This window comes from Asparagus officinalis, chromosome 10 (assembly GCF_001876935.1).
Source record: "Asparagus officinalis chromosome 10, Aspof.V1, whole genome shotgun sequence".
NCBI lineage: Eukaryota > Viridiplantae > Streptophyta > Magnoliopsida > Asparagales > Asparagaceae > Asparagus > Asparagus officinalis.
Genome location: NC_033803.1, coordinates 70,309,182 through 70,329,174, shown reverse-complemented (window position 1 = coordinate 70,329,174; position 19,993 = coordinate 70,309,182). Strand labels below are relative to the sequence as shown.

At 36.0% G+C, this 19,993-nt stretch overlaps 1 protein-coding gene across 2 annotated transcripts in view; it reads right to left on the bottom strand.

Annotated features, from left to right (window-relative positions):
- Positions 1–17,653, bottom strand: part of LOC109825643 (THO complex subunit 1) — a 28,158-nt gene extending 10,505 nt beyond the window's left edge. The window contains exons 1-12 of one of the 2 annotated variants that reach the window (XM_020392508.1): positions 17,424–17,653; positions 10,597–10,680; positions 8,922–8,996; positions 7,065–7,158; positions 6,728–6,873; positions 6,562–6,633; positions 4,414–4,486; positions 4,272–4,337; positions 4,120–4,166; positions 2,904–2,975; positions 2,553–2,678; positions 2,389–2,454 (exon numbers count right to left, since the gene is read on the bottom strand). In XM_020392508.1, the coding sequence (XP_020248097.1) occupies positions 2,389–2,454; positions 2,553–2,678; positions 2,904–2,975; positions 4,120–4,166; positions 4,272–4,337; positions 4,414–4,486; positions 6,562–6,633; positions 6,728–6,873; positions 7,065–7,158; positions 8,922–8,996; positions 10,597–10,680; positions 17,424–17,528 (1,026 nt within the window). In that variant the 5' untranslated portion in view covers positions 17,529–17,653. The remainder of the gene's footprint in view (positions 1–2,388; positions 2,455–2,552; positions 2,679–2,903; positions 2,976–4,119; positions 4,167–4,271; positions 4,338–4,413; positions 4,487–6,561; positions 6,634–6,727; positions 6,874–7,064; positions 7,159–8,921; positions 8,997–10,596; positions 10,681–17,423) is intronic. The other variant, XM_020392507.1, reaches the window with a different exon arrangement.

The window sequence follows — 19,993 nt, the reverse complement described above, 5'->3', positions numbered from 1 at the left end:
CTTGGGGTGTCTCGGTTGTGGCCGAGACACTCCTTAGGGGGTGTCTCGGCTATTGGCCAAGACCTGTTTGGGTGTTCCGCCGTTGATTCGCGGTAGATTCTTCGTACGAACTCGGATTTGAGTGATTCCGGGTGCGTTGGATGCGTGACGAAGAGTTCGATCCGCTCTGATGGTTGGATTGTCTTTAGAGTGGTCGAGGCACGGAGGGTCCCGATTGGTCCGGGTCTTCGTTGTTCCGAAATCCTATCAGCTCACGTAGCTCGTCGATTCACTTCAGTCGTTCATCGACGTCGATTAGGCTCATGTGGGTCGGATGGTGATGTTCATTGTCGCTCATTAACACTGAACCGTTTGTGGAGACCTATAGGCAATTTTCGATGCCTACAGATACCCCCTCCAAAGTGTTCCGGACTCGTTTCTTTTATAGAAGAGGCCGGAATACTTTGGATGTGATTGGTCTAGCCTTCAGTCGGCATAAGGACCTGTAGTTAGCTTCAACTCTTGGCTCCTTCGATTTTCAGTCTATCCGATGCTTTGACGAATAGCTGAAGTTCTTCCGGCACTGCGTTTATCGCTTGGCCGTCGTCGGAGTCTTGAATTTGCAGCTGATGAATTGAGTTTGGCCAGTGTCATTGGTGTTGACTTTGAACTACCTCCGTCACATCGTGTTGACTTAGGGTTTTGGATCACCGTGTGTTGACTTTTTGTCGTAACGCGTTGACCGGCGTTGACCTAGGGTACGCGTTGATCGGCGTTGACCCTTAGGGTTTTGAATCGTCAAACGTTGACTTTTGTCGCAACGCTTTGACTGGCGTTGACCTAGGGTTACGCGCTGACCGGCGTTGACCCTTAGGGTTTTGGTTCATCAAAGGTTGACTTTTGGTGCAACCCGTTAATTGGGGTTGACCTAGCGTTGACTGGCGTTGACCTAGGGTTACGCGTTGACCGGCGTTGGCCCTTAGGGTTTTGAATCGTCATACGTTGACTTTTGTCGCAACGCGTTGACTGGCGTTGACCTAGGGTACGCGTTGACCGGCGTTGACCCTTAGGGTTTTGAATCGTCATACGTTGACTTTTGGCGCACACGTTGATTGGTGTGGATTTTCATCCTCGAACGTTGACTTTTGTCGTAACGCGTTGACTGGCGTTGACCTAGGGTTACGCGTTAACCGGCGTTGACCCTTAGGGTTTTGAATCGTCAAACGTTGACTTTTGTCGCAACTTTGAATCGTCATACGTTGACTTTTGTCGCAACACGTTGACTGGCGTTGACCTAGGGTTACGCGTTGACCGGCGTTGACCCTTAGGGTTTTGAATCGTCAAACGTTGACTTTTGCTCACAACCCGTTGAGTGGGGTTGACCTAGGGTTACGCGTTGACCGGCGTCTACCCTAGGGTTTTGATTCGTCAAAGGTTGACTTTTGGAGTTCATCAATATCCACCCATTGGCGAAGAATCGGAGTGTTTTGGGGCTCAGAAAACAATTTAGGGGTCAAACAAGGTTCGGGGGGGTCAAAACAGACTCAAGACGCCCCGGGGGTGTCCCGACAAAACCGGGACACCCTGGGGTGTCTCGGCTTTGTCTCGGCAAAGCCGAGACACCCTTGGGGTGTCTCGATTTTGCCGAGACACCCCATGGGGGTGTCTTGGTTTTCGTGGTCCCCCCCCCTCTTGTTTGGCCTTTTCCCCTTTTGTCTTTTGCTCATGGTCCCCCCCTTCTTTAGTTCAAATTTCAAAAGAGAGAGAGTTCCCTCCTCTTTAGCTCAAAACCGAAAATCCCCTCTTCATTTTCGGTTTTGAGGGTTCTTCTTCCCCAAGAGCTTTTCTCCATTGAAGAATCCATCAATCCTTAAGCAAGCTTAGCTTTTAGCGGATACCCATTGGCCAAAAGCTTGCTTCTCCAAGTGGGGTTCTCTCCTTCATCTTCAAGCTCAAAGGAAACCCCTTTGACTCGGTAAGTTCTTCTTCACAATCCTCTTATTTTCTTGTAAATATTGCATTTTTATTCTTGTGGTAGGCAAAGGTTGTGTATGCACAATGTTTTGGGGTGTCTTGTGCAAAAGAGGCAATATGGCCGAATTTTGGGGGGCTTATTTGCAAAATGGGACTGAAATTTGTGAGGGTTAGATTTCATTCCCCTTTGGTAACAATTTGGATGGGTGTTTTATGCAAAAGAATTCACTTCTTAAATCTTAGATGGTCAAGATAATTTAAAGTCTTTAATGCATTAAAGCATAAAAAATCATAATCCTCAGTCATATGGATCTTGTAGAAATCTAAGGATCATGCATTTCTTACAGGAGGTAGATGAAGCTCTCAAAAGTGAATAGACTAAATAAATAAAATGTATCGGAAAGAAAGGTATATTCCGTGAATGAAACAGCATACCTTAAGGTAGTCAAATAATATAAGGCACTGGATCAAGATATGTCGACGAAAGCTAGGATCTTTTAACTGCACAGAAAAAAAATTATAGCTTGTATTATCTTATAACACCAAGCAGAAATGTAACTACACAGAGGTTATAAGTCAAACTCTTTGCAACACAATACCTCTAAACCCATCAACTTGCTGCTAGTGAGATACTTAATGCTAAAAGCAGCTTCCTCTTGCTCAACATTGTTAGCATTTCCATCATCATCAGACAGAGGCTGAGCTTCAAATGCATCCAGTACAACCTATGACATTCATGATGTCCAGAACTAGAAAGATCAGAAGGTGATTGACACATGTATAGACTAATAGCATATGCACATGAGACAACATTCATGATATCCAGAACTAGAAAGATCAGAAGGTGATTGACACATATAGACTAATAAAATATGCACATGAGACAACTGGAAAGGCAGCAAACAAAATGTTCAGTAAAATACATTCAATAACTAGCAAAAATAACATACCATTAAATTGGTGAAGAACTTCTGCCACTTGGTTGGGGCAACAGTGGTTGAAGCTGGATTGCTAAAATGTTCCTGCAAATAGAAGAACAAAAGATGGTTGTCTAAATAATCCGCTTCAAAAAAACATTAAATGACACATAATTTTTGCTCCTTCGTATGTCCTTATTACATTCATATCTACATGAACAGCATCCAGCACCTGTAGAGGGCTGACTGACACAAACTCTAGGGGAACCACAAGAAGAAAGAACTCATGCTATGCACAATAGATATTTATTCTTAGGAGTCGGTGACTATAGATAGACCATGACTCTACTATCTATGCAACATCAGATAACCAGTTTGCTACATATAGACTTCAGATACTGAATAACAGGAAGCTAAGGTTCTAGCTTTATTTGCTATTTCCTAGGTGCCAACTGGAGGCAATTTGCCCTGGAGAACTTGTAACTTACTCCCAAGTATTTCAATATTGTACATGGAGGTTAAAACAAGTACTTTTATTATTGGCAATTCTTTCTTCAGATCTGTCCTTGAAGAAATCGTGTGCATTCTTTACTTCAGCAACTAGTAACTATATTTGTGGCAAAACAGAACTGTTGGTGGTTGGTGCTTTGTGCTGAAGTGCTCCAACACAAACTTATATCCTATCATCGCATATGATCAGATCATATAATCAGCAAATCATCAAGTTTTAAATAACCAGTACGAAGCCATTATCTGGTCATTGAGCTATTTAGATGCTAAAGCACAGAAACACTGATGCCTTCGCTTAAGACTTCTGGCAGAAATCCAGAAATGCTTGTACACTAGAAGAGGCATCTTTGAACAATTGTAAAAATCTTTTATAAATAATTATTATATATGAACCAATGATTCTGCCTGGGGTGGAAAGTGAGACAAGCCAATCATATTGAGCCAAGAAAAGATAAATCAGTTTACAACTGTCTCAGATTTTGGTCATAGAATTCTAGGGTATCACAATTCCTACTTTTTTTCGTAGAGAATCTTGATTATCTATCAGTTTACAAGTGCATATATAAACCTTTTATACATGTATTAGTTCTTTTTTGAAGTTCATGTTTGAATTATCAATGTTTTCAAGAGAATAAGAACGTTTCAACTGTTCATCATGTCAAGAAGGAAACTTCAAATAACAGGCTATGGAAAGAAGAAAAAGCCACAATCTTTAAGTAGCATGGTGGAAAATCTGAACCTGTAAACTCCACAAGGTCTTGTAGAAGTTGAAATCAATGGAGACTCCTGAGATATCCAAAATTGTTGAATAATCACCCCACTGAATATTTTACGCTAAGATAAGATTACAGAGATAAAAGATGCAAACAGAGAAGGGAGACTGTTTCGTACCTTCAGGAGCATCTTTTTCATATTTGGTCACATTTGATGTGTTGAAAACTCCCTTTATATTAACAGCTACAGGATCAATAAAAAGGGAAGGTTATATGACTGGTAAAAGATGGTCATCTCCAAGGGTGATGGGATGACTTACCTGACCGCTCTGACAAGGGAAAGAAGTGTGCAAGAAACATAAGAATCCGTCCACAAAATACCACATCATTTGCCTGGATGATTAAGATGTTAGCTAGAAAATGATCCAGAACAATATTTGGTGTAGAATATATCCCATCACATAAAGGAATGAATAAAATATACTACTTATGGGCCAAGCTGCATAGACTCCTATCATGAAGCTGTATTCGTACTTGACACGTACAGTAACCATATCGGAAACAACACCTTTTAGAAACTTCTTGGATTATGCATACATTTATTCAAACATGTATTCAATTATATAATATGTGCTCTAATTTAAAACACTCATCGTATACTTCTTGGACCAGTATCCTACACTTTGCATCCACTTCTTGAAACTCATTGGACAATAATCAGGTTCTTTTAGTCCCGTGTCAAGTTCAAAACTAAGATTTTAAACTTTAAAGGGTTCTTTATATATCAAGCTCAAAATAATCAAAATAATTAAACAAACATAAAAGAAAAAGAAAAATATAGGGATTTAATTCTCATAACAAGTGAATGAAAAAACAATATTGAGCTAATGTAACTTATATCTAGATAGATAGCCGTGTACCCATACCCCACTTTTTACAAATTTGTTGGGACCCATACCCGCACCCGAATGTATAACTTAGGCTATAGCATCACATCATACGAATACAAAACAAATTCTGGCTCATTTCAGGATATGACATTGTTGAAACTCAGTTCATAGAAAATGTAGCATGCATCTGAAGTATAAATATTTGCTTAATGCTACTTATTTAACATATATTAATAATGATTATGATTTTGAACCACTTGCATTGTTCCTGGTCAATGAAGTACCAGGCACATACTGAACCAGATATACCTAAAAACTCAATCAAGAGATAGTTCATGCCTCCATGGTCATCGACTTGAAGCAACTAGCAAGGCACCCATATTTATGGAAAATACTGCCTATTAGCCATCAATGGAATATATTCATGAAGAAATCAACATAATAATGTGAGAAACTGCTAAATTCCCAAACAACTAGGCACAGCATATGTTATGTATACTTGAGTGGGGGTTTTTTGGTGTAAAAAAGTACAAGGGATACAATTCTTCTTATCTCAGTGTTCTCTATATCTCTTGTACGATGGTCCCAAGAGACATAAAAACAGATTCTAAACTTAAGGCTAACCCCAAATAAATAGACTAAAAGAGGAAACACAAGGCATAAAAGAGGAAACATGACACAATTTATGGTGATCCCTAGAGCGAGAAGTGAATTGCCCTTTAGGCATGCTAACAAACAATGTCCAAGAACAAAAGACATAGACGTCTAAGAATTTGATGGTTCTGAAACTTCAAAATAGGAGGAACAAGAAAAGAGTTGTAAAATCCTTAAGAGGGAGTCTCTCCCTAATGGAACAAGATATCAGTGAAGAGTTTCCAAGGAAAGGAGAGGAGCCAGCTGAAGAGGCAGAACTTGAGGGTGTACTACAAAAGTTCTGTTGGGTGTACATGCCAAGGAATTGGAGGTGGAATCATTAACCTGTTTGGATGGTTGATGAGAAACTCTGGCTGTATCACAGGAACTCACAATTTTTAACATTAAATGGCAACATTTCAAAAGCAGCTCCGGAAAATAAAGAACAAAAAACAGAAGGACAAAAATAGTATCACAGGCATCAACAGAAAATATTAGCGCTCAGCTAGCTAGATAAGTGTGACAAAACCTGGTTTATGAGTATCTTTTGACTTTTGAGCGTTCATCACTAAAACTTTTTATCTTTTAGCGTGCTAAAATGTGAGGCAAATAATCGCACTACAGAAAAGGATGATTAGAGTAAAATAGCTCCATCTTCTACCAGTCAAAATGAAATAATCTCATCAACTACATCGTCTTTCTCAAAGAGAGAAAAGAATAAAACTAGAACTGGCTGGATTATATGGAATCAGAGTTAACCACCAGTTCCTATAAAGTATTAGTATTAGGAACCAATACTATTTTCTAGATGTTATTTATATGACAAAATATACAATCAGATGTAGCATTCGCACCCTAACCATTCCATGAGATCTCACTATCTAATAATTCTGTTGAATATTCTAATGCAATAAAGCATTATATGATAATTTTGATGTATCATACCTTTGAGAGTCTTCGAAGAAGTTGATTGCATGTTCTCAGCATCACCAATTTCCCTCTCCCAAAGAGCTCTTGCTGCAAGCAGCCAAACAAAGTGATTAGTTATACAGTTAGCTTCAGTAGAAAATAACAATTTACAATAGATATTTGATGACTATCTATGACACACCTTACCCAATACATCTTGCTTGCTCTCGATATAACCAAAAACCTCTTTGCAGTCTTTCATGGTTGACATCTCCGTCAAATCTTCTAACAGCTGAAATATCATACCACCTTCAACATGCCCTTTTTGACAAAGATACAGCACAATGTCTAACAAACCAAGCCAAAGAGAGGACTTCAGGAAATGTAGACCTCAAAAAATACGTTATAAACTCAAGTGGATCTAGGAATGATGCATGATCAGAAATCAAAATCATAGAGGAAATGAGGCATCTAGGAAAAAGCATGAATAGTACAAGTTAAAAGTATAAATAATACAAGCGTTTAAATGAGATACAGACCAAGAAGACGTGGTATTTGACCGCCAGCATTTTCCCCATCATCAATTGACTTCCCATATTGCATCATCCTTTCACCAGATTGTACTGCAGAAGACTGAACATCAAAGAGTGAAAACATCTATCACTATCTGATACTAGTTATTAAAAGGAAGATTGTCAGCTGCCATTATGCAGCCAAGCTTTTTCATCATAGCAATAGCCACCTATGAAGCCCAATTCAGCAGAAGATTGAATGCCATAATATTGCATGACTCACTTGGCAATAAAAACGAATTTGTTATTTACTTGTCTTTTCCCCATATATAATCCCGTACCTCTGACGTTTAAAAGATTAAGGTAAGCAAGCATATTAAAAAATTGTGAGGAAGAGAACAAGGTCTGTCTAACCAAGGGGATCTAAAAGGAACAACATCCACTCCAAAATGAGAGAAAAAGAAGCATAAACAGGTGAAGGATATAATAAGAATCAACAAGAAACATGAGAGAAAGAGTGGAAGAGTTAACCACAGAAGGCTCCATAGTCCATACTTCAGATGAAGAAACAAAATTAACAATAAACAGGGGCTCCAATATCCAATTTGACCAAAATGGTTCTTCACATCTTCAAACAACCCCAATTGTTAATCACCAATGGAAGATTTGAAAGTGCCAGAGGAGTTGACTTCAATTACATTAGACAGAACCAAAAAATAAGACTAGAAAATTATATTTGAGAAGATAGTAGGGGATGATGCTAAAAAAAGGAATCTGAAGAACTTTTTTCCTATTATGCTAAAAAAAGGGAACCACAATTCAGAAAAGAACAAGGGCTGTGACAAAAAAGAATACCAGCTAGCAAAATTCCCAAGCTCCAAACAGCAGAAGATAACCCCCATGACAATATTTTGGCATCATTCACTGGGTAAAAAAGTTAAAGAAAGACATATTTCAATAATAGCCCTAGACAAAGATCTGGATTTCCCAAGGAATCTGAAATGAAGTCATATTATGTTGATTTGAGAAATTTCTCCAGTATCAGACCAAGTAACAATTTACCAAACCCTGTGGTGGCATTCCCATGGAATACATGCTGTTAAATCCAACAAGACAGACAGACCATGGATAAGGCAATTTATTAGAAAAAAAAGTTTGAGACGCCAAGAGAAAAATAAATAAGAAAATTCTCAAGACAATCAAAGTCAGATTTGAGAATGTATAACAGGGCAACAAGAGGGTCCAAGATCTCATACCAAATAACCTTGCAATTACACCAAAAGCCCTGATTGTAACAAACATAAACGAAGTCCTATCTCCACATGGATGTAGAATGTAGATAAACAAGTGATAATACACAAACTCTTACGTCCATTGCATGTGTCAAATGCAAGCTCGTAAGGGAACAAATGCCCTAAAAACGGACAGTTTTTAGAACTACAGATTAAAAGCATGAGGAAACTAAATCTCAGAACAGAATTTGAATTAAAGGAACTGATATTACGAAATTAGTCTTGGTCTAAGGATGTAGACTAATTGTCAGTACCAGAGAGATGACGTAACAGAAACCGAATCCTGTGCAGGATTATGAATTATACCCCATAAATTAGCTAAGTTTAAACCTAGAGGCGAGCAGGCCAGGTCATTAGCGATGCTAGAACAAACAGAAAAAGGGAACTGATAACAGCGGGTTGAAAAATGCAATTTGGACAAGAAACCTGAATTTTTTTTCCCCTAAGTAAGATTGAATATCTTTTCCAAGAAACATTAAATGCTTGTTCTCAAACAAAAAAAAATGGGGAAATGCTCGCAGTTCACCTTGGCATGCATACATATCAAAAATCAAAACTGTCACTGGAAGCAAAATTGGACATAGCATCTTACCACTAGTTCTTGCAGTAGTGTTCGAAGAGCATTTTCCAGAGATTGATTCTCATCTTGGACAAGTACAGTCTGTTTCTGTTCACAAAATTCATTTAAGTATTTCAGTCTAATAAAAGTATGGCTACCATTCTAATATAAGAAGATTACGGCTGTCTGACTCCTCCGAAAAATTTCAAACACACAAAATATGTATGAATCATGTAACCAATACCTAATCAATGAACAATAACTTGTATGTTGCAGCAGTTCAAAGTGTCAAGTCAGTATAGTACATTGGAATTGGGAAATAAACTTTGAACCGTTATAAACGAACAACTATCTTCAGCAAGTGATCCAAGTGCAAGCTTTATCCATTATTTAGACAAAGCAAACAATCGATAAGGATCTTCAACAATGTCATAAACAGGAACAAGAGAATGATATTAAACCATTTAGAGATCATTTTGAGTCTACAAAATAATTAAGATGTTTTAACCATGCGAAATAGTAGTATATCTTTCTACAGGATAGATTTTGTACTTATTTGTAAGAGATGGCTTTACCATGATATTTATCTTTGATTGACAAGAGGTTTACCTGAATTAAAATGTATAAATTGTTCAAAAGATTAGCGTTCCAATTGACATAAGAGGTTAAATATTTTGTAAGGTGAAATGTAATTGAAGTGTTAAAAAATTACTTCCCATGTATTTGGTTCATAACTGCAGGTCCTTAATCCGCACTACACTGAGATAACTAAATCACATGTTCTCTTGTAAAGTCGATGTGATGAAGGCCTGCATGCCCGTCTTTCTACATATGCATGGTGTTAATTATTTGATTTCTTCACTAAACAGTCATAGACAAATTATTACGCACTAATTCAATTGATAGCACGAGTTATTGTTGATCTAAGAATAGTCCAGAACAGATCAACAATTTACTATCATTAGTATCCACAAAGAAAAGGCAATCAGTCCATGCTGATAAGTGTGACTGTTCCTTATACCAAGTATTGTTGTTAAAAGGTGACTGAAATCATAGAAATTGTCTCGAAAGCATTGTTTTAAATATCTCGACATTGTCCGACATATCAGCCAATTTAACCTTTTACAAGGCTAGCAGCAAAACGATATGGTCTACATATCCTATACCGTTTTTTGACAATTTCGGGTGTCATATCCCCAACATGGCTGATATATCTGCCGATATGTTGGCCAACAAGTCCTTTACACAGCTCATCATAAAACAATATACCGCCTTTTGCAATTTTTGTGCGATAAATCATGGTTTCCCAATTCCCGATATACAAAGTAGCATTTCAACTCAATTAAATATTGCAATGTTGATTTTATTTGTTTTAAAAGGTTGCTTAGTGATCCTAAACAAATAGTATCTACATTTTCATATGTATAGACTTCATTAAGTATGTTTAGATTATTTACAACATTATATTATATATGCACATCATCCGGTATAGCACTATGATAATTACCAAATATCCATGATATTTCCCCGATATCCGCAATCCGATATTTCCCCGATATATATTTAAAACCTTGCTCGAGAATTCTGTGCATGGACTACTAATTCTCAAAGTGTGGCCATAATCGCAATAATAGGTCAATAACTTATTCTGACTGGAGCCAAGAGGTACAGGACAAATGGTTAGATGTTGTGATAAAATCATCAATACCTGAGGTTTTATAGCTTCTTGTACTGCTTGAAGGGCACAGTTTTCAGGGAGAGCAGGTTGCAATATAACTCTTCTAAATACTTCCTGAGAACAGAAATTTTTTTCATCTTAAAACTGAAAATGAGCTTGAAGCTGACTATGAAATGGAAATTAATGCAAGAACAAAAGATAGATATGAACAACACAGATTAAAAAAAATAGAAAATACAAACTGGTTCATGCATATTTGAGTAAATTTAAATTCTGATAAAGTTCAAGGAAATTGAACTGGTTACATGATAAATCTAACTATCTCCAGAATGTTGCAACTTTGCTTTTCTAAGTGCAAATTCAATTTCAAGAGTTACATTTTTTGTAAAAGTACCTAAAGCTGCATGCAACCCATAAGACAATGTAACAATTAATATCACAGGTTGATTTCAGCTTTCAGATCAATAGAGCATCATAAACCATATAAGCATATCCTGAAAGACACTATACAAAATGATGAGGAAATGCTTTAGGGCATCATATAGTCCAGTGTCCACTATATGTAGTAATTAATGACACTATTATAAATAGCTAGTTCGGTAACTAGCGCTGCAATAGCTGCGCTAATAGCGTTAGTGGCCCCTTTCGCAACGCTATCACCCAATAGCGACGACATCTTGGGGAATATGCACTTTTCACTCGCAAAAGAGGCCAATAGTGGCCACAACGTTGAATAACGGGCGATTGCAGGTATAACTTGTTTTTTGATTGTCATTTAAAAGCGTTTTTAGGTTTACTTTTTAAATTATCCACCCGCACCTGGAAGACCCAATATTTTAAGTCATTGTTGATCATTGTTTTTTTCTCCTAAGTCTCCCCTCGTGATCCAACTCTAAAAAAACCTACCCCCCCCAAATGGTCGCCACCTCCCACTGCATACTACCACCTCCAGCGACTTTTGACGTCTTCTTGCCGTCTCCCACAGCCTCCGGTACCTCCATTAGCACCTCCTCACTGTCACAACTCCTCTCGTTGTAAGCTGCTCCTACTGTAGTCCTCTCACCACTCAGCTCATCTTTTTTAAGACGACAACTCTTTGACCCATTCTCCAGTCGTCTTCGGTATTATATGATGATTACATGTCTATTTCATACTTGGGATCTCTGTAGATCATCAAGTATGCACTTTTAGATTTCCTAGATTTTTCTTTCTTTTTTTGAATATTTATATACATCTAAAGTAGACTACTATTTGACTTTGCACCGCAATGACGTCAAATAGCCTTAGTGGTGCCGCACCGCTATGAGACGCTATCCGTTATCGATAACCTTGGTTATTAACATATACTTCACCATTCGCAAAGCATAAACAACAGAACTGTATTCAGAGACGGATCTGCCCTCTAACGTGCAGTTGCACCCCTAAAAATTCTGTATTTACATTATAAAGCATTCTTCAATTTCAATCTGCACCCCCCACCCCAAAAAAAACCCCAAAATAAGGGGGAAAAACTTGTAAGATTTGCACCCCAACGGCCCAACACTTGCTTATATAACTAGTAATTAGCAGCCCATTTGCATTAAATAGCTTATTCCATTTGAGTTTAGCCCATAATTATATAATCAACAATTATATTTTAATTTTACGTAGATTGATACTATGGTCTGCCCCCTAAAAAAATTTCTAGATCCACCGCTGAACATATCATTTCCTACAACCAGCTTAAAAAGACAAATTTCATATCCTTATTAAACGTAAACCCATCCTCATATGATTTAGGCAAGGCATTTCAACCTAATATCCGAGCTTATAAGAGTACGTGAATGATTTCCACAAAATATAGTACAAGAAAAGAAAGATAGAAAGGCGGCAAGAAAATCATAGACAAATAGTTTATAGGCTCAAGGACTATCACAAACAATATAGTACATGAATGAGATACACAAAATACAGTATGAGAAAAGAAAGAAGGGCGCCAAGGTTATCATGAACAAATAACTAATATGGTTAAGGCTGCCACACATAAGTAATTATTTTCGGGTTAGGGATTCTAGAAGAAAAGTCTAATCATAGAGTACATATATTGGAACTTAACATAACTCCTAGATGACAATCATATAGTCACTTCAAGTTAATGTAATTATTGGTCGAAATGGACAAAGAGTAGTGCATAAGACCGAACAAAAGCATCTAGTATTCTTATGAGATCCTCATCCCTGCAGACCATGATATGGCCAATGATCGAACAAGCAAAAAAGAGTTGAGAACAAAGAGAAAGATTAAATTGTTGGCCTGTGATATTGATAGATGACAGATTTAAGACATGCCAAGATAACTATGTATTTCTCCTACCGTAAATGCTTTAATGATAAGGACGCAACCTTCTCGTTCCCTTCTTTTTAGTACATATTCATATTGCTAAGTGAGAAGTTTTTTATCGAGCCAGTACCTATTCTATCCCAAGTAAAAAAAGAAATCAGTCGGGTTCTTCCTCCCATCAAATCAAGTTACCCCATCCATCAGCACAATTCTAATGGTTAGTTCGAAACTGCCTATGAAATTTACCGCCTATTATCAAAACTTCATTGAGATTCTCCATACTTCCGAAACAAGTATAAATCTCGAGAAGTACTGAACCCCACACATTGCTTTAACTTCCAAAAAAACAAAAAACAAAAGACTTTGAATCGTAATTGTACAATTCCACCAAAAGACTCCATCTAATACTCAAATATAACAACCCAAGTCAAGATAATAGCACCAAATAAAAAGGTCAATACAACTTAGACTTCCATGAAGGATAATCTTTTAATAACTATCCTAGTTACGCATCAAGCTGAGTATGTTAGCTGTTGAACAAAATAACTGAGGGACTAATTTGATGTAATTACACGAGAGCGAATAGCAATATAGAGATTTGAGGGTCTATATCATAACAAAGATAATTTAAGAGACCAATATATTTAAAAAAACAAAATATATCAATAAGAAAATAAAAAATGATAACCCCCTAGTTATTTTTCTCTCCTTTATCGTTCTTCATTGGTAGTCATGTTTTGGTTTTGTTTTTAGGTTTCACTTATACATCCCTCAAATCTTTTACGTATTACAAATTACTTTCTAAATGTTCTTTTTGTTCTTACTACAGAAACAATATTGATGTTTGGTGTCATCATCATTACGAAAAGCCCAACAATGCCGCTTGTAAACAATATTGTCACAACCATTATCTCTCCCCTTTTTGTCGGTTGTCATCGTTGTCATTAATACATTATTGTGGTCATCGACATAACTCCCATTAATGTGACAAATTGTGGTGTCTATTGTCATCAAGAGCTGCAAATTAGTGTCATCAATCAATCCGCACCACATCAAGTGAACACAAAAAGAAATGAAAGCTTGATTTCTCGAACATTGAACTTTTAATTATGATACAATTTATTCATAATAAAAACATTTTAAAGATAAATATAAAATGATTAATACAATTCTACAAAAATAGTCATAATTTGTAACAGTTACTTTTAATTTTTAAATTAGTCATGAAACGTACACTAATTAGATATTTAATGCTTGAGATTTTATCATAGACCAAGAACTGAAGCACTCAAAATACCCTCAATAAATTTTTAACATCATCAAATACAAGATGAAAACTCTAATAAAAAATTTCAATCATTTCAACCACAGACTAACTGATAACTTGTAGAACATGTAACAAATATTAGACTAAATTGTTTGGCGATGAATATTAGGGCCAAACCAAATGCGCAGGGCCAAAATAACTAGGAAGTCATCAGGGCAATTAGGAAGTGGTTCTATACTATTGCCCTTTAGGTTAAATATTCTAAAATCATCTACTATATGCTCAAACTCAGTAGCGCCATCACTTCTATAGATGCCTCTGTAATTAAAGTAACTTAGAGTGAAATATATGCAATCTTTTTTCCATCCTTGATAGTCCTTGACATTGAATGATAGTGCTCCCTTGGTGCCCAAGAACAACACCCAATTGCCCAAGCTTTCCACGCTCGCCAAGTTCATATCACCATCGAGGTTATCAACTTTAAATACTTCAAACCTTTTAGGTATCTTATGAGTATAAGTATAGCCACAGAGCATACCATCATAGCATCTACCAACTAGTAGTAAACCTTCGTCCATCGAGGTTAGATACCATAAGAAATAATCATGTTCATCTCTTACAATAGTAAGATTTGTAGCCGTGATGGAAATACCAATATCGACAACTACTAGCATACAAAACTTATCTACAGCATAGAGCTTGCCTCGATAGGACAATAAGTCTTTGTAATTAAGAGAGGGATCCCCAACAGTCCACTTATCATCTACTACTCGAGAAAACATCAATTTACCATAAAAGATCATTGCCACTAGCATGACATCAGTATAGTTCTCCTCAATGTATTAAATAGCGAAAATATCGATAATATCGGATGGCCAAAATCCATATCGGATTGCCAAAATCCATATCGAATTGCGAAAACAGGGATACATAGGGGATATGTAAAAAATAACGGAGTGTCATGTCGAATGATGTTCATATATAACATAACATCTATGAAGCACGGACACGCATAACATGAAGCTGTGTCGTGTCGTGTCCGTGTCGGACACACGTGTCGAACACACGTATCCTATGTATTTTTTAGGATTTGCCTCGTGTCGGCGTGTCGGATGGCCGTGTCGGATCCGTGTCCGTGCTACATAGCATAACATTGTAATATGTAATCAAAACATATTTAATGCATTTTAATCATAAAAAATTGCATCATGTATAATGCTATATGATGTCTAGAGACATTAGGTACATATAGAGGTCAAAGAGAGAAAGAAGACATGAACGAAGGACAGAGAAGAAGAACAAGGAAGACAGAGAGAGAAGTTGAGAGAGAGGAGAGTGTAAGAGAGACAGAGGTGTCTAAGGAGGAGCTATGAGAGAGAGCTGAGAGTCTGAGACAGAGGAGAACTGGAGAGAGAGAGTGGAGAGAGTGTACCTGAAATCGCCTAGCGTTTTTGAGATGGAGTGTCGAACGACGAGGAAGGACAAATATGAGATTGACTAGGGATTTAGGGTATTTGGATGTGGAAATTTATTAAGTTTTTGAGTCTAGTGGGAACCAAAACCAAATCCAAACTCAATAACCATTTTCATTTGGATATTAGCTAATATCGAGCGATATTTTCTCAATGAAATGTCGGCCGATATTTCCAATATATAGTAAAAAGTGGTAAAAATTGGAAAACAATAGTATTTGGTAGAAGGGCATCAAAACCGATATATCAGGCGATATAGCGATATATCGACCAATATTTAATACTTCTCCTCTACAGAGATGGTTATAACCTTCTCTACATAACAGTCACACACATATTTCACATGTTCGTCACATTTAGATTCAAATTCAACAATGTATTCCCTACCAATGTCATCCTCTCAATATTCTAACATCCACGGCAACATAGTGAGTGCAGGGAGATTGACTTGAGCCTTAGTTAATCTATAATACATATAAAAGAGGATTACCTTGTCAAAACTTTTGGTTTCCAGTTTTGCCCTTTTAAATTTGATAATTCTCAAATATATCATTAGTTGTAATTAATCATTCACTAATTATATATAACCTCTTATTAATTATGCATTTCCTCGCTTTTCAAAACCTTTGGCCACACTATTATTTTATTATTGAATTATGTTATTTAATAGAATATTTAAAATTTATCCCTAATTTATCTTCACATAATATTTAAAATTTTAGAAAAAATAAAAATTAATAATAATTCATTAGGCTTATGCCTTATGCCTTTGGGTTTCACATCTTATGAAGGACTACATATTACCTTTCATCTTATTAGCCTTTTAAAAGTATGATAATAGTATCAAAAACAATTTGTATTTGTTGTAATTATAATAGTATTAATAGTATAATAATTTTAGTAGTGTTTTTCAAATTAATGAAGTACATTGTAATTTAATAATTATACAATTTAGTAAATTATTTACTAATAGTGTAATAAATTAATTATGAAATTTAAATATAGTTACTAATAGTATTATAATTATGATATGTATAATATTGTTAGATTTAAAAGAGATTACATTATTTAATATATTATAATTAAATTATGAATAAATTATAATAATTATCCAAACTATAATAATTAATCATACAATTCTTTACACACAATTTTATCGTACAATTTATTCATTTAAAAATATAGTGATTGTTCAGAATTTATATTGCTATACAAGCCATTTCAGCATTTTGCAGCCAACAAAAAAAATGTAAAGAATATTAAACAAAATAGGTATGCTCTCGTGCAAAGCACATGCGCTATACTAGTGGGTTAAAAAGACGCGTTGCTCCTGATTCATGAACTAAGACCAACAACCCACCAGGAGATCCAACAATACTATGGTTCAAGACCTCCGGGAGATGGAGGGTGATGATTTTGTCATCGGAGTGCCGACAAAAGGAGCGAGCTTTATCCAAGGCTTCATTGAAGGGAAGCATCAACCAATGAAGTTGAGGAGGTATGAAGAGATAGGTTTATGTCATGTATATAATTTGTGGAGACAAAAACCCAGTAGGGATTCTACTGCTTCCTGAACAAACTTAGAGTTTGTGTTTAATTTTAGTACGAAATTGGAAGAAAGGCAAAGAAAACCGTAGAGCTCAGATCTCGACAACCCAGTGGGATTCTAACTTCCCAAAGAAACCCAAATCCCACTACATATAAAATTCCTAAAAAATAAAGAAAATAGAAATAGCGAAAGTTGTTCCTTCCAGGGTTAACCCTAATTTGATCCGATTTGAAGAAAGAGGTTAACTTACAAGAACTCGATCTCGATCAGCGTGGCTGGAGACGTGAACGGGGGCGCGGTCTTCGACGGGCTGATGGAGGAGGATACGGAGGCGCCGATGGAGCTTTCGGCGCATTAGAGAATGAGAGAAGAGCTCTTCTCTCGATCCACGATCGTCAGTGATGACGAGGAATTCGATCGATCTAGGGTTCTGAGGAGGCTCAGTGTTAGCGCGAACAAGGAAATTTAGCAAAAAGATGCGCGGGTTAATTTCATAAAACACCCGTGAGGATTCTGGGGGTTTTGCGCTAAACTACCACATATTACACCCATAAAATCATAGGTACTTGCAAAACAGCCCCCCCAAATAATTAACTTGGTGAAATGAACCCCTAAAATCAACAAATCATCAACTTGATGCTATAAATTTGATTATTTTGTTATAAATTAGCTTATCAAAGTTGATAATTAATTTGCTTTCGAAATATATTTTTTAAAATTGATGATTTAAGGGGTTATAATGCAAATATTCGTGATGTAAGGGTTATATATGCAACTAATGCTAATTTTAAAACTTTAACTAGACATCCATAAATTTTTGTCTCGAAAAACGCAATTTAACATGTCCTTTCTAACATTAGGGGCTGTTTGGTTGGCATTTTTTACCCTTGTTTCCCTGTCAAAACTGACAAAAGATGTCAGCTTTGGCAGCTTTACTTGCAAAAACGCCCCAAAATAGGCGTTTTTACAAATAAAGCTGCTAAAATTGACAACTTTTGTCAGTTTTAGAAGGGAAACCCAAACAAAAAAAGCCAACCAAACAGCTCCTTATTATTTTCCGCTGAAATTTAGCTCAGATAGAGGTAACTATCCCTTACACTAATCCTACATAAATTAAACTCTCGTTGTTATTCTTTTAAAATCTATTGATTAGTATGTGTAGTTTTGATATTTTGGTTAAATTTGACAACCTTTTGGGAGCTTTCGCACAAAATCCTACTGAATTTTGTAAACTCCGCATAAATCTTTTGAATTTTGTGAAACTTCCCAAAATTCAGGGCTTCTGTGTGAAAATTTACAAAGTTCAGAAGAGTATTTGTGCAAAATCCCAAAATCTACAAATTTTCTAAGGGGTTGTTTGTTTCAAATCCTATAATTTTAGGATATGGATTTCACCATGAGATTTAAAATCCATAGGTGTTTTGTTATGAGTTGGGATTTCTAAAATGTTGTTTGTGTTGTAAATATAAATACAATGAATATGGACATTACTAGAAGAAGTCTCTTCACCTACTTGTGACTTTTAGTATTCTCTTCCACATCTATATAATGTAATCCATGGAAGACAAAATGTATTGAGGAGAAATGAAGATAAATAAAATGAGATGATCACTTTCTCCCTATCTCTTTTCTTGTTTATTTACTTTTACATTTCATGTTTGATTCTTACTTTTGATATGTGATGTATGTAGATACAACAACGAGATTACAACACGTTATCAGCACGAGTGGCTCTAGCCGGTTCGTGATCATCGGTTCATAGCAATAGATTTTTAGGTGTACATCTTCTACAAGTATGATATGCAATTCTTTGGTGGTCCCAAACCGGAGCTCTATTCGTAGTCATTCCAAGGTGATACGTGACAAGGTCAGCTATATGACTTCTTCTTAGTTAGTGTATTTTAAATATATGAAGGTTGATTTTTGCCATACAAAATATGAAATTGGACTTTTAAATTATTGATTCGGACGCATGCTAGCTCTTTGTGAACATTTAACTGTGTTTATAGTTCTCTGGAAGAAACTTTACTGTAAGGGCCTGTTCGTTTGTTTTCTAAAAAACAAGAAATGGAAATGGAAAAGGTGGAAATCTTAGTGTATTTTAAAATATGAAGGTTGATTTTTGCCATACAAAATATGAAATTGGACTTTTAAATTATTGATTCGGACGCATGCTAGCTCTTTGTGAACATTTAACTGTGTTTATAGTTCTTTGGAAGAAACTTTACTGTAAGGGCCTGTTCGTTTGTTTTCTAAAAAACAAGAAATGGAAATGGAAAAGGTGGAAATCTCAAAATAACTCATTTCTTCCATTTCCATCCCTAAAACTCACCCACAACATCCAATAAAATATTATTTTCATCCAACAACTCATCCACATCATCTAATAAAATATTATTTTTATCTAACCACTCATCCACCACATCTAATAAAATATTATTTTCATCCAAAAACTCATCCATCACATCTAATAAAATATTATTTTCATCCAAACATCACTCAACTCATATCTTCTCATCATTTCAAATCACTCATATCATCCAATAAAATATTATAACAATTCACCTCATCTCATTAACATTTCATTTCTTCATTTTCATCCCAAAAAGTTATGAAAACACTTTTCTTAATCTTTCTTCACATCACCCAATAATACAATGACAACTCATCTCATCTCATTTCATTTCTTATTTTTAAGAATGAACCGAACAAAAGAAAACAAGAAACTACAGGAAATAGGTTTCTTATAATTCATTTCCTTATTTTTTTCGCCAACCAAACAACATCAAAACTAGTTTTCTTAAAAAACCTCATCTCATC